This window comes from Haemaphysalis longicornis, unplaced genomic scaffold (genome assembly GCF_048455015.1).
Source record: "Haemaphysalis longicornis isolate Haplotype H1 unplaced genomic scaffold, Haemaphysalis longicornis Haplotype H1 scaffold_10, whole genome shotgun sequence".
Lineage (NCBI taxonomy): Eukaryota > Metazoa > Arthropoda > Arachnida > Ixodida > Ixodidae > Haemaphysalis > Haemaphysalis longicornis.
Genome location: NW_027526204.1, coordinates 71,036,702 through 71,052,534, shown reverse-complemented (window position 1 = coordinate 71,052,534; position 15,833 = coordinate 71,036,702). Strand labels below are relative to the sequence as shown.

The 15,833-nt window shown below is 49.1% G+C and overlaps 1 protein-coding gene across 3 annotated transcripts in view; it reads right to left on the bottom strand.

Moving 5' to 3' along the window:
* Window positions 1-15,833, bottom strand: part of Adamts-a (ADAM metallopeptidase with thrombospondin type 1 motif A) — a 379,948-nt gene that overhangs the window by 233,688 nt on the left and 130,427 nt on the right. For all 3 annotated transcript variants that reach the window (XM_077689813.1, XM_077689812.1, XM_077689814.1), the window contains exon 2: window positions 6,485-6,972. In XM_077689813.1, the coding sequence (XP_077545939.1) occupies window positions 6,485-6,972 (488 nt within the window). The remainder of the gene's footprint in view (window positions 1-6,484; window positions 6,973-15,833) is intronic.

The window sequence follows — 15,833 nt, the reverse complement described above, 5'->3', positions numbered from 1 at the left end:
GGGTGCATGCGCGCGTGCGTGCCTAGACATTTGGTGGAACCAAAAAAGATGTTGGGCGCTCAGGATCTCCTGCGCGCCAAAAAGACTTCCCGCTCGCCAGTAAACTACCTGTCTGCCTGGCTGCCTGCCAGGCAGGCGATTCCTGCGAGGATGCGTGATTTCGGGACGAGGGGCGGCCCGCCACTAGAAGCCCGGGCGGAGAGGGGAGGCGCCGGAGACGCAAAATACTGTGCCATGGCGACACTCCAGGGTACTAAAAAATTTCTGCAGCAATTCAAACAATTATCTACTAATGCGTAGCATTCCTATACCGCTTGTCCTCAGTGTGAGTTTCTACAGCCAATTTTTTGGTCTTTATAAATCCTGTCCGACCAATTATCTCAATTGACGCTGTTATAATTACAAATGGAATATTCGCGAAATCTCCAATATTGTGGAAATGCAGGCAGTTTTACGGTTTCCCATTTTCCTTAATTGCTTAATATTTTTCTTATTTTATAGTTTTTCAAAATTTCATTCGACCAATTATTTCCATTTGCGCTATTATAACGATTACATTTGTAACTCGCGAAATCTGCCTTATTGTGGAAATGCAGGGTGTTATACGGTTCGCCAGTTTCCGCAATTATTTTACATTTTTTTATTTTTTACATTTATAAATTTTGTTCGACTAATTAGCTCCATTTACCCTATATAACGATTACAGGTGGAAATTTCCCGAAATCCTCATTATTGTGGAAAAAGCAGGGTGTCACACGGTTTGCCAGTTTCTGTGATTACTTTTTTATTTTTTAGTTTTTCATAAATTTTGTGCGACCAGTTATCTCCATTTAGTACGCTATTATAGCGATTACAGGTGGAACTCCCGTGAAATCTGTATTTTTGTGGAAATGAAGGGGGTTACACGGTCCTTGCTGTGGGCAAAGAATGGTGCGCATTAAAACGATTGTGGACGGACGGGTCGTCTGCTTAGTAGGACGGGGCAATAGGCAGTCTGCAGGGAGGCTGCCCATTACCAGAAGATTCTAGCGAAGATGCCCCGAGTGGGAGGCGTCGGAGGAACCCGTGTGCTGCCCACAGGTCAGGAGGCTAACTGTTTGCCTTAGAGAAGACTGTGGTGAGAACGCATTATTTGGAGACTATGTGCGGCCCGTCACTTGTCGGCGAAGGGAGTGGATCACATGGCTGCACAGTGGCTACGTAGAGCCATGCGTTAGAGCGCAGCCCTTAAGCACCCGCTCCTGTGGTTTCGCGTAGTCCCCCAGTGTTGGACTCGTTGTAAACGAGAGAACGAAGACGCCACCGAAGATAGAGCTGGCAGGAAAACGGAGGTTGCAAGTATGACGAAAGTGTAAGGGGGAGGGCGTAATTCCGTGACCGTGCGAGGCGACCCCTTACGAGATAATGACAGAGTATGCCGCGCGCCGTCGTGCATTAGCTGATGACGCGATCACTTCCTGAGGCACAGCATCTATGCGCCGTCGCCGAGAAGACTACAGTTTGCGCTGCACTCAAATTTCGCATTAGTCAGTATCGTAATCGTCCGTCATTTTCTTCCTCAAGAAAACAACTGCGGGGTATAAAACTGCAGTGCTATGATCCAATAATAAATGAAATTAAATTATAAAAATGAAAGAAACTAAATCAATAAAAATAAACTTGCGGCCATAAAAAGCAGGGATTTCAAATTCATACAAATATGCAGTCTTATGTGTCCGAGCAAATTTTTCATTTCGCTTCAGTTAATGTTGTAATCCTGGACCTACTATAGAAAACATTTTGCAGTACATTTTACAGTTAAAGGAACTCTTCAACACTTTAGATCAACGCTCTCACTCTTATCTTCGCATCTGGAAGCACTGCAAAAGTTATAGCTATTGCCAGCACAGAGGAGCAGTGCTCGTCCTAGCAGATACGCCTTCCGTTTCTGCTTCGCTGTTGTGGTTTCATTTTAATGTCGCAACTTAAGGAAAGCCGGCATATAGCCGCTACATGGCTGTAATGACGCCATTCCAGCGGTAGAAGAACGCTAAGACTGGGGAAGAGAGAAAAATATTTCAAGCAAGTTTGTAAGTTATCTGGTGGGGGCAGAGCAGTACTTTTGTCTGAGGGACTTTCCGACTCCCTGATCTAAGTACTGGATGTGTTGGTTGACTACTTTCTGCAAGCATTCACGATTTCGAACAAAGTTGAAAAAAGTGTTGCAGGGTAGCTTATTTTTGGCCAAAACAAAACATTTGCACAAAAAAACCTACATTATGGCTTCGTTTTTGAGAAGGAAACCTGACAAAGAAACGAAAACCCAGCACAAAAAAATTAACAGAAAAAAACACGCTTGCTTTTTTTTTTCCCGAACCCGTTCGAACCCGTTTGAACCGGTTCGAACCGGTTCGAACCGGAACGGAATGGTGCGCCGGAACTGAACCCGAACCGAACCCGAAAGGCTTGAACCCGAACCCGAACCGAACCCGAAAAACTTCCGGTTCGACACCCTGCCTTCAAGACCATCACGACGGTTTAAGTCCAAGATTGCAGCCGGTCTACTACTTCTTTGCCGCAACGACCTTCGCTCCATCATTGTTGCTATAAGTGTGTGAGCTTCCCTCATTTTTTTCTTTTCTTTTGAAATAATAATCACTGAACATCACCTCGAAAGGGCGTACGCTATGACGTGTCATTCTCGTTCCGAGCAAGTGTTGCCACGATAACGGCAATGGATTTGTTTTCTGACCAATCTTGCAAATCTCGGCAAATGTCCCACAATGGGTATGTCCGGCAGTTTTAACCAATCTCCATAAGTGGCCCATGATCGATATTTTCTTGGTATATTAACTGCGGACACAAAAAATGACGATTTGCTACACAGCTTCTCTGTTAAAAAGTCAGTGAACGCGGGACTTCGGGCGCCATGGTACATTCTTTTGCCAGAGCTGAACATAGCCTCCAACCACTTTGCCCGCCGAATGGCTGCTTTTCCGTGATACATCGCAAGGGGGAGGGTAAGGGAGCTGAATGGAACATCCTTTTCGAGTACGCTCATGTGCCTGTGTCCCGTTGTGGTGTCATTTCAACCCACGCGATACGCTAGCCAGCGTAGCGGTACAGGTGGCTCGTTGCAGTCCTCAAACGTCAATAGCCAAGTATACGTGTGCAGGGCGGTGCCTGCTTTAGGGTAAAAAAAAAATGCGGATCACCTCATTTTTGCAGCGCCGCCTGTTATGGAGAGCGGCGCCAGCAGGCCCCCTTCACGCGCTGCTACCGGGTCGGCACATTTCAGTCTCGCTCCATTAATCTTCCGACACGTCGCAATTCTCGGCGCAAGCAGCAGTCCGAGTATGCGCAACCGCGCGCGCATTGGTCGCTCGTGGAATACTCAAACGGAGAGAAAGGCATATAGCCCTGACGCTTGGCTTGGACGCAGACGTCCATATATATATGCGGGCTCACGAGTCCACGCGCCGCTTCAAACTCACCCCGCGAGCGGACGGACACGCTCGTTGCACAATTGCGCGCGTTTAAGCCGATTGTGCTGACTGTTCTCGGAGACACCTTCCGTTTCGTTCGCCCCCCGGGCCTGATCAGTGTGCGACCTCGATAGCCGATAGGTGGCGAGAAAACGATCGGTAGATTGCGGTTACGCCGCGGGAAGCGCGCCCCCCCCTCAAAGGAGCAATTTTCTCCGGACGACGTGTGCAGACCGGAATAAGCAATCACTTGCACTTGCGCTCTATTATTCTCGCGGACGGGGCGTACGAACGCGAGCGATAAGCCGCACGTGCAGTTAGCTCGGACCTGAGATGCAAGCTCCACCGAGAGTGGGTGCCGAAGATGTCCGCGATGTGCAGAGAAGTTCAGAGAGCTGTCCGAAAAGTAATATAAGAGGGCCTGAGAATAATATAGCCCAGTAAAAGATGCCATAAGACGTCTGAATGCCTTCATTGGTGAAAAAGACGAAACTCTCGTTAATGCCCCCCGAGATTGCGAAGATTAAAAGGGTAATCGTGAGTATGCCAAAACATAGGGCACGTATCTAGCCAATCACATCAGTGGGCATAAGGTGTACAGCCCTGCCTTCTGGGCAGTGTTTTGGTAGATATTTATCACGCGCACCCCAATCCGGGCTCTAAGCCTGGATAACCTCTCGGCCTTTCCGTTCGTTTTTCTTCTCCTCCTCCGTTCTATTAATAACGAAAAATCTAATTTATTTCAGGATTAAATGCCCAACCCACAAACAAGTAAGCTAACTTGTATCCACCTGTCTACAGCCCTGAAAAGTAGTAGCAGCAACACAGTTATGAACAGGGCGTGCCAAAGGCAGGTTTGGCGATTGTGAGCGATGAAGGAGAGTTCAGCGTCCTCCTAGAAGACGCGGCATGCAGCTTCGCAGAGACCAGAGTCGACCCCAGCTACAGTGGCCCTGCTAGACCACTTCTATTAGAAAATAGTCCCATCTGATGCAGTTGAGATTTGTCTATACGGAACAATAGTCGACTTGAGTGCTTGTGGGTGCGTCGAAAGATGTAGTGATGGCTGATCGACGCCGTGAAAAGACGGAACAATCCCAAACGAGATGCTTGAGGTACGCATACATGAGTGCGCTTCAGAACGCGCACACACGAACCTACTCGATGACGCCACAACACTGTCACAAGGTTGAGGCACGGGGGACGCGCATGACGCCGCAACCGCAGTTGCGGTGGGCCCGTCGTCATCGCCGTCGCTAAGCTTCCAAGAGCCAGCAGCGGGCAACGCGCGGATAGCGGCAGTTGACCTTCGTTGACACGTCCCGGAGAAACGACCGACCGAGGGTAAACGCGCCCGCGAGTCGCGCACTGCGAGGCCGTTGCTGCGCGTTACATGCCTGGCCGCTTAGCTGTGCAGCCGACAGCGACCCTGTGGGTAGGGACAAGTCACTCTGGTGTCACGCGCGATCCACTCAGCCGTTCCCGGCTGCGCGTCGCGGGGAACAACTTTCTCGGTAACTTCACCCGGAGGTCGCTGTCCGTTGCAGCTTGGCGCGCTACGGCGTATCGCGTCCGTAGACATGTACAGTTAACCCCCGTTACGACATAGCCTTTGCTACAGGAAATCGACTTCGTTACCAGCGGTACCTCCCCAAAAGCAAGGTTGTTTGTTGCAGTTCCACGGCCTTCCTTTTCGTAATTGTGGCAATTTTCCGGGTGTTACGCAGCTGTGAGCGCGTGGAAAATTTCGCGAAGGGCATTCAGAGCGAATACTACACGCCTTGGTAACGGTGTTATCAAAGGTCATTCGTATAAAAAAAAGGGGACAATTGGCTCTTTCAGCCCTGTAGTTGGGATGCCAAAATCTTTGTATACAGCGACAATTCGAATAAAGTGATTTCGTTGTAACGAATAAAGTGATTTTGTTGTATTGTTACCGAGCTGTTGGGCGACAAGTTTGGCAACCTCGAACAAACCAACCACCCGTGTTACCTTGCTATCCATCTCTCACGCCCACCCATTCGTTTTCACCGGACCGCGGAGCGGCACCGCGCATAATATATTTAACAAGTCCAGAAAATAAGGTGCCTGCCTTCCATACTTCACGCGTTTCCGCGGACACAGACTGCCTAACTGGCACTTGAAGAAACACGAAAGTGATTTCTCGGCAGATTAATCCCACTACCACTCTGGCGCCTCTCCAGACAGGAAGCTACAACTTGGCGGCGTCTCCAGGCGAACACCTACCCACATCCCACCCGCCTCCACCTCATCTTCCCCACCCAACAACCTTCCCTCTACGCTTACTGTCCCCAGCCTGGCACCCTCTACCACATCATATGGGAGTGCCAACGAACTCCAGACTTGCCCTCACTTCCCAACCCCACCTTCGAGAAGTGGAGGGCTTCCCTGGCCAGCCCAGACCCGGATACCAAGCTTATACTGGTGATCCGAGCACGGACGGCGAGCCGAAGTCGAGGCATTTCGGACTAGGGACGCCTCCCACGGGGCGGGGCCCATACATCAGCCTCTGCTCGATAAGTAAAAATATTTATTCTCTAACTCCCTCCCGGCATATTAAAGGCTGTACCGCGTAGTGCTCCAAGTTCGGGCTACGTGCATCATTTCGTGATCGTTGTCAGAGTTATTTTGCCACTCACTGAGACGCGCATGTGTGGAATGACCTCACGAGTTCCTAGAACACGTCGAAGGTACTCGGCTATGTCCCCTTGTTTTACTTCCTACCGAATGACGTCACGCTCACGTCACCGTATTCTGCGCAACACTTTCCGGCCTGTTTTGACGGCGCGATAAATGAGATAAAATTATCTTCCACTTGTCACAGGCCGTTCAATCTTCAGCCATGGTATTCTGGTGAGTATTAACCCCGAAATCACAGCCACCAGATCTAGTTACTATCCTAATCGACAAAGGTAACGCACGCATGAGAGAAGAACACGACCTGTTTGCCAGTGCGATTTGACTAAGTGTTTGGAGACAAAAGAACCGCATGCGCTTACCATTCCGTTGCAGAGCGAGACGACCGCCTTGGATCCCGGTTCGTCGACCACGTCTCCGGAGTAGAAGCAGTTCCTCACGTCGCCTGCTCCGTCGGCCTCGTTGTTCTGGGAGTCTTCCTCGCCGAGCGGCACGAGGTCGCGGGCGTCCATGCCTCCGGGAGCGCCCCGGTACCGCAGCGCGAGCAACGTCGGAGACACGTGGCTCGAGTCCTTCCACAGCCGCAGGGTGAGGCCTTCTTCGACGCGCCAGAAGGTCGGATGGCGGTCGCTGCTCCGGTCATGGTGCGGTCGCTGGGAGTGTCGCCGACCCGACGACCTGGCCGATGACGAGGAGTAGAATGGAGGCGAAAAAGGTGAGGAGGACGCGGCATCACCCTGCCAGCGGCTGGCCGTCCTCGCGTGCCGCCTCATCCTGGACTCTGCGGGCCGCGGTGACACGTCCAGGGGCTCCGGGAACACGGGCCTCGTTCGCGGCAGCGGAGAACCTCCTGCAGACATAAAAAAAAAGGGGGGGGGGGGGATGACCCTTTAAGCATTGTTTGTGCTCGAATCACGAATAAACTCCGTCTGGTAACTTAATTTTATTATGTACAGTCGAACCTAGTTGTAACGAAGTAGTGCCGCGACAGCAATTCAGTTCGTTATATCCGATATTCGTTGTAACAGTAGAATTACAAATTGGTTCAAACCAATCGGCAATCTGGTTCCCACAAAAATCCTTGCTACAAAAACACATTATTTCTATCTTCGAACCTACTATAACGAAGGTAATCCTTATCTTCCTGCTTGTGGCATTGCGCGCTCAATTACAACAGAAACAGGAAATTACAACAGAACAAAGTTCATTTGACAAAAACGGGCCTGCGTTCCTATTTTTTCGAGGAAGGATGTGATCTTTGTCTGGTGGCTATTCACAGCACTAAGCAGGATAAAGTTTTCCACAGTGTCCACGAACAAAGGGGCCTTTTCTACTTCCGCAGCTTCGGTCGACGGGGGTTTTTTGAAGTAGCTTCTCAGCCTACTCGTCAAATATTTCCTCGTTATATCCGATAGTGCGCGCGGCTCTCACAATTTCACTTTCGTTATAAAAGAATAAGTGTTATCGAAAATGAAGCGTGACCAACCAAAGTTCGTATTTAGTTCGCTATACCCGATAATCCCCTATATAAGTGTTCGTTATAACGATGTGCAACTTTAGCGTGGAAACAAAACAAGGTCACAGAGAACGCGGGAAAAGAGCGTTTATAGAGAATGGGACATACGTCGAAACACGTCGACGATCGAGGTTCATTTTTGCATCGGCCCGTGGACTGGCCTCTATCAGAGCAAGACCTACTCTGATGAAGGCCAGATTACTGGCCGATAAGTACAAGGAGGAAGAGCAGGAGAAAACTTTATTTGGACCAGACTGTACGAGATTCAGCAAGAAGTAAATACTGGCCGAAAAAGAAGAAATAAAGCGCTACCTGAAAAATGATTTCTCCTACTGCTTGAAAAACAGCGCGTAAAACGAAGTAGGGGACAGCCACAATCTCTTGTGGTTGCCGTCTACTTCGTCCGAGTTTTACGTGATGTTTTTCAAGCAATAATGTGTGCCCAACTAGGCCAACGTCAAGTTTTATTGATTTCTCTTCCGTGACGACTCATTACACTCAACGGTGGTTCCGAGTGAAGCTGGCCGAATACTAACGCCGCGTTAAGGATCTGTCAGGCACTGCTTAAATTGCCTTTTAATTGGTGGAAGGTGGTATCACACCAAAAGCCTGAAACTCAGCTTTTAGAGGGCGACTTGAGCCATCGTGCCCATGTAACCGATGAAAACTTGCATACATACATTACGTAGCGCAATTTCACCACTCGGTAGGCATTCTGTATAGTCGTAGTGGGGTTCATTTACGCCCTGAGCGATATAATTAAAATTTTAATCACTGTGTTGAATCGTTTCGCAGGGTTTCGTAATTTATTTCACCTCTGCCAAAGCGGGTAATAAATCGGCCACGTAGAAATAAGTTTGTCATTTATTATTTCGTGGGTTCAATCTTCCCCTCCAATCGAAATACCCCGCTCTTATACTTCATCCACCGAAACTGCCCTTCCCTCAACCAACCGCTTCGTATGCATCCGTGCTCAACGACGCTCGCATCGCTTCGGCCGCAGTGACAGGACGAGTACATTCGCACACTTCACTGCAACGGAGGAACGACACGACTTGTGCAAGATTTGAACATGTAATCGAAGCGAGCAACGCGCATAGAGTTTCATACTAATATATACCACAGAACAGGGAGGATACTAGAGGGAAATCTGTCGCTGCAGTCGCGGGCCGCCGTAGGCGGCGCCATTTCCACTAGCGACGTTCCTCGCCTACTTGGCTTAGCTAGCCATATGGCTTCGTTTTTGTCTCGAAGCCGAAATCAACAAAAAAGGGTAACATCTTTTTTTCTTGTTCATCGTGTATGAAGCTTCTACATAATCACTGACAAACTAATCTTCTTGGAGGTTCAATTTTATAACAAAAAAAAATATCATTAACCTTCTACAGTAGTATTGCTGCTTTTTTGCAGCCAGAGCCAACTTCTGAGCCTGTTCGTGAGCCATGCCAAGGACAAGTGTAACGGGCCTGCCCGGTACATGACAGAACACTCGCTGAAGCGCGGCTCGCCTAGACAGTGGCGCCAGATTTCCCTCTTGTATATATTAGTGTGAAACTCTATGGCAACGAGGGGGTGGCTTCCAAATGTCACAACTGCAAACTACGTTGCACCATATATATTCCGGTGGCAGGCTTGCGTGAAAAATACCATCCGTGTACTAACGCACGTAGCAGACGATCACGTTTTCGGCAGCCCGCGAGCGGCCGTATGACATAACCCGTGTTCACGCGCTTGCTGCTTCACGCGAACATTCATCGGCAACGCCAAATTGCGTAAGTTTTGAAACGATTAGCGTTCGGACAACGCGCTAGTATCTCCAGATCACGTCCTTCACGGGCGGTACTGGGTCTCGGTCGGCCAAATTGGCCCCATATGGCGTCATTCAGCCCGTGATAGCAAGAGCACGCCCTGCGCACTTAGAGCAGACGAAAAAGCAGACGAGAACTCCCGCAACGGCCCGTATACTGAGCAGGCACGGCTGAGAACACACATCAAACGCCCTCATTGTATGAGACCATGGAACGACGTCATCACGGTGCAGTCGTCAACATATGCACGATTCTTGTGACAATATAAGAGCAATAAACGTCACGGACAAGGGATTCTGCAGTCCAATCAGCGGACAGCAACTAAAATCAAACACAGAAGCTGTAGAAACGCTTGTATGGCCTTTTCATTCCTTGCCGGCGTTCGGCGGGGTGCTGCCTGGAGACGCTTAAAGGTGCGCGCATGCAAATAGAGCCATTGAGTGTGTCATTCCGCGGCCGCCATTTAATTTACGACGCTTAATTGGAAGGTTGACTCGCGTAAGTTAGCACCGCGCAACGGCGGCGCAATTAAGGCGTGCGAGACGCCAGGGGCGGCGCTACGGGAGCAAAGACAAATGGACGAGCGACGCCATTTTCCAACACGCGCCGGCCTTCTCCCGAGGCTCTTGGCACGACCGTCGCGTACGACGCGCAACAATGGCCCTTCCCTTTCCTCTCCGACTTCGGAGACTCGATAAATGCGCGTTGCGAGACCTTCAGGATCCGCGAGCGGTTCTTTGGCCGCGGAAACGGAAAGATACGCATGCATAATGAACGGTCGCGGACGGTTCGCTATACCCGTCAATGCCGAGAAGGGGTCTGTTGTTCCGGGGGTTTTAACGGACACGGAAGCTAACTTGCCAAGGAATTACTTTGTGGCTGAGGCAGCGCCATTCGCGGCCATGGGGGACACGAACGTCCAAGGAACGTCCGACGAATGACCAGGCCGCGAAATGTAGCAGTGGCGTCACATTGGTTTTAAATGGTGCGTATTGTGCTCTCCCAGTATATATACCGTATTTGATCGATCCTAAGCACCCCCTTTTTTCCACGATCACGATGCCCCAAATGGAGGAGGGGGATTAGATTTAAAAAAAAAAAAAACTAAATTTCCCCCCTCCCCCAACCACTTTTTTTTTTTTTTTTTTGCGGCCATATCCCGACGAGACAGGCGCAAGGAATAGTGTTCTGTTTGGCAAGATTCAAAATAGAAATAGGAACAGACAGTCAATCCACATTTTATGTCTGGTCCTCAATCACCCTCACTGCAATTTAAATCTGTTTGGCCGCTTGTGCCGCCGCCCTCAGTAACCCGAAGCAGGCCGTCTTCTGTTCCGTTGAACGGCTTGTAATTGACAACTTCATAAATGACTTGGCCACAACGCCAACTTGGGCCCGCTTCCACGCGTTTGAAATCCACCTTGCGATGGTCGCTTAGAAAAGCGGGTGTTTAGATTCGCATGAAGACTTTTTTTTTTTTTTCATTTTTTTCAACCGAAAGTAGGGGAGGGTGGTAGAATCGTGGGGGAGCTTATAACCGCAAAAATGCGGCATATTCAAAATTCCGATGATGATGTATTTGATGGTAAATGACGGTTTTGGTTTGTTCACGCAAAGTTCTTACTGGACAAACGCTTTCGTGAAAGTTAAATGACGCCATGTAGGCTTAGGAGTGTCTCGTGACCGCCGACGTTACCGAATCAGCGAAGGATTGTGGGAAAATGCACGTTGGGATTTTGGGCACCCTGCGCCCTTGCATACCTCGGAAAAACTTATGAGCGCCTAAGCCTCGACACAGGTGGTCTTTCAGCCACTGCTTCTTTGTGTCACTGCTGCGTCTGTGCCGAGGGTGTGTTTTGTATCACTCTTTCGAACACATTTTAACAGCTGATATTTAAGGCTTCTCTACCCATAGAGTAAGCACTCGATGACTTGGCCAGAACGTCAACTTGGGCCCGCTTCCACGCATCTGAAATCCACCTTAGGCATCACAGCCGTTTATATAAAACTACCGTTTACAACAATCTTTTCCTCCTTCCTGATGAAATAGTTATAAGGAGAGCTTACTGCATTTCTCTGTACTCTCCCTCCCCTTCAGAAACGGTATCAACAAACCTAACCCTGGTTCGGATAGGAAAGTGGATTCCCTATCCGAGAGAGAGAGATAGAGATAGATATCCAAAGGGGCCATTAAGACAAAATACAGGTTTGTTCCATTAGAAAGACAGCTTTGTACTGATAACAAGGATATCAATTGTTTCAAACTTCCAACAAATAACGGAGACGTTAAGGAAAACAGTCGAAGCAGTGGCGACTCCAGAGCCACCTTCCGGTGATTTCACTATGACGTCACAGCCCCTTGTTTGAGCGATTTGGCAGCCGCCGACGTAATCCACCGCCGAGAAACATGACCGGGAAATTGAAGTGTTGCCTCTAGCTCTGTTTAATCGTATCATTTGAATATTAACGTCCAGTTAACGCACTTATCACTGTGCTTTTAGTGCATACCCATGATACCTATTCTCCTGTACATTCGCCGTCAGGGTAGCGCGAAATGTTAAATTTTTCATTATTTCTTGTGTACTATTTTTTGTTGAAAAACGTCTTTTGTAACTAATGTCAGTTACCGAGGGATAGCTCCTTCAAATTAAACAAAGTTGTGCTTTGTTTTTGATTGTGGGGTTTAACGCGTCGACGCTACACAGGCGATGAGGCGCGCCGTAGTGGAGGGCTCCGGATTTATTTTGACCACCTCGGGATCTTTAAAGGGGCCCTGCAACACTTTGGATGACCTATTTCAGTCTTTCCTTCGCGTCTGGAAGCACTGCGTAAGCTAAAGTTATCGCCAGCGCGGAGCGGCACTGTGTGATTTGCTCGTCGCGGCAGATACGCGTTCCGTTTCTGCTTTGTTTTTGTGGCTTTATTTTTAAAGCTGCTGTCCAAAAGCGTTCATTGCTGCAACTGAAGGAAAACCGCCCAATAGCCGCTACATGGCCTCAGTAACGTAATTCGAAGGTCGAAGAACGTCAAGACCGAAAGAGAGAGAAAAAAAAGAGAGAAAAAGTTATCTGATGGCCATAGAGCAGTAATTTTTGGCTGAGGTACTTTGCGACCGCCTAATCTAAGTACTGGGTGTGTTTGTTGACTCCCCTCAGGAAGCATTTACGATCTCAAAAAAAAAAAAAAGTAGAAAAAAGTGCTGCAGGGTCCCTTTAACGTGCGCCGAAATCTCGAACACACGGGGGTTTTAACTTTTCGACTTGTATTTTGTTTTTATTGCCCCTGTAATGCGGTTGAAGCGAGAATATTCGTGGTCGGCGTCTTCAGTCCAAACCTCCGCTGGTGCGGCTTGCTGTCTTCGCCCTTTCCGCAAGCAATCATAAGCACGAATCCAGATCACTATCAACAAGACGCGCCAAACCATCCAAAAACCGGTGACGTGCACATGCACCGCGGCGAACGAAACGAGCCAACCATACGCGCTGCACCCCGATCAACAACACGCTGAGTGCATATACTATACCGGTTATACAACGAACGACCGGAGAAGGTTGTGCAACCTATTCGTGGCGCCAAGTTTAAACTGATGAGCAGAAAAACAACAGAAAAGCGAGAGGCGCTTCGCTCGTAACTAATGAACTCGGCGTGGCCATCAATTGTTAGGCACGGAAGAAAATGCCGCTCGCGATAACCCTGCCACTTCGGGGAGGAGGGGGAGGAGCTGTTGTTTATATGCATGTATAACCGATGACGCTCGCCAGCATCCGTGTGGCGCTTTATTCCTGTTTCCTTAACGCACAATAGCTGGCATTTAGGCCCTAAAGAGTGAACACAAGTGCAACGGAAGAAAACGAAGGAGATCGGCCGATAATGCCTGCATAATGCCCCGTCACGCAGCCGAGATGAATGAAGATGTATTAGGTTACCTCCGGTCAGATCCAGTTAACCCGCGTAAAAAGCGCGCTTCAGCAGAGTGGTTATCAGCGCACACGGGCCGGTGCTAAAATAGCGCGTGCGCTAACTATTATGCTCAACGACTTACCGATCCCTCGTTGCGTTGAGGACGAAAGCAGCATAGATGCATGAAATGCGCTAACAGGATTTGCACCTCGCACGACTTGCTCAGCCCTAATAGATGCATAAATATATGCGTATGTGAACGCACGCAGACACTCGCACGCAGACATACAACGTATGAATTTACTTATTCAGTGTACCTATTTCTTATTGCAATATTTTTTTAGGTTTTTGTACCCATCTTTCTCTTTTTTTATGCTTAGTATGTATTCGCTGTTTTTAATTTCGGCGTTCTGCTGTCTGTGGCTATTTATTCATTTTTTAACTATTATACCGGGACATGTCGGCTGTGGTGCTTACCTTGGGACCTCCCAAGTGCTTTTTTACCCATTCACGAATCATGTGCATGCTTTGGAAATAAAATTAATATCAATAAAAAATAAAATAAAACAATTCGTGTGATTCTCAGCTCCAAAAAAGCCTAAAATTTTTGCTCCAGATTGTTTTTTTCTCTGCGCTGCGCGTTTCTTTTTTTTTAACCCCTTCACGAATTACTACTCGGAGTCAGTGAGTCGCATAAATCAACCGCAACGCGACGTAGATTTTACTCGAAAGAGCAGGGGAACAGTTAACTTGGAACAAGGAGCTGAAAATTCAAAACAAAAACGAAATGAGAAAAAACGACAGCAACCGCACCTTTCGTTTCACCTCCCGTCCCCATTGTTTTCTTCTCTTACTCTCGACCCAGGCTTCCGCCTTATCCGCACAATCAGGCCTAACGAGGTGCCGAAACGCGCGACGGTAGGTGTGCGCGCGTGCGGACGTAGACAGGCAATTTTTGTTTCACCCCACCGGAAGCCACTCCGTCTTACCGCAGGGCACACCTCCTTCTCTCCCTCGTGGCCTACATAAACGATCTTAGTCCGTCCAACACCCCTCCACCAAGAGCCGAGACGTTAACCCCGCGCCACGCCACGTAAGACAGATTACGCGAGCAAAATAAGCGACCGCGGAGGAGGGTGACGATAACATCGAAGCGTCTCCGCACGCGCAAGAGGTTTGCATAAGAGCATGAGAAACGCGCTCGCCGACCAACACCTACCACACTACAATACACAGCAGGTCATTACTCGCGGTAGCGCTCTTTCTTGGTGCGAGGAACAGTCAAACGAACGACACGAGGTGGATGGAGCTAGACGGTTAGGATAGCCAGCATCATGGAAGTGGTAAGACGGTAGATGTTGACGGCGCAGCACTCTCGAGAGCTTGCGTTGTGCCGTGTCTTTGGTGTGTGCGTGTGTGTATACCGGCCGTGGACACGCCCTGCGAATGCACGCGGAAGTTCTGCGGGCGAAGCTTCCCCACCTCGAAAGGGTTAATGTTGTACATGGGCGCGCACCCTGCGCGCCGTGACCCTTAGTTGATCTTTCAAGTTTCCACATTGGGATGTCTTATCAGTGGTGTACGCATTCATTTCGCGGGAGCGCGTGTACGTGTACACGACTATCTGCGAGTGTACGCGTGTATTCAACCTTGCGCTAACCAGCGCGCTGTCAGGGAAGGGAGCCGTGACGAACGAGGTAGTACCGGGATGCGGGGTGTGTTCCGAAGAAGAGGGGGAAAAAAATGTGCCTCCTCGTTTAATGCCTGAAGAAGGCGGCGTTGCTTGGTTGTTTGCTTGCTTTTGCAGAACTTGGAATGTACGCACTTTTAGAAACGGTAATCCGGATACGCGAGAGTACGCCGAGATTAAGACATGCAATTGGAGCAGGTCCAGAGGGCCTGAGTCCCGTCACAGCTTTAACACTGCACGATGGTCCTCATCAACCGCAGCCCGTTCCTCCACCCTTACAAGCTATCATCATCGTCATCATCATCCATCAGCAGTATGTCCTCAGCAGCACGCAGCAATATTGACTATAAGCCGCCTCCTCCACATCACGGTCAATCACATTCACTATTTGCCCCTTAAACTTCGTTATCTAATCACCACCCGCCCTGCGTATAGTCATCGCACTTCATGTACTTCTTATTTCACCCTACGATATTCAGCATGTTATAGGTGCGGCCAACCTTTTGCCTGCCCTCGGCAGAGAGTACGCTCTCACAACACGCAATGTGGACCATGGCTTTGTGGCGAACACGCATATCATTTTCGTCTTGAATTTGACCAAAACTGCCTTACACATTTCTTCACTGATCCACGACGGTACCTTCCTGTCCCAAGTGAGACGTGTGGCATTAATTGTCATTTCCATGCCTCACTTAGCCCCTCTCAATTTGCTCCCATTCTGTGAAGGACTGTGCATAACGCCCCCACAAAGTAAGCCGCGGAAATCAACATTTCTTGCATGATCGTTTCTCACGCTT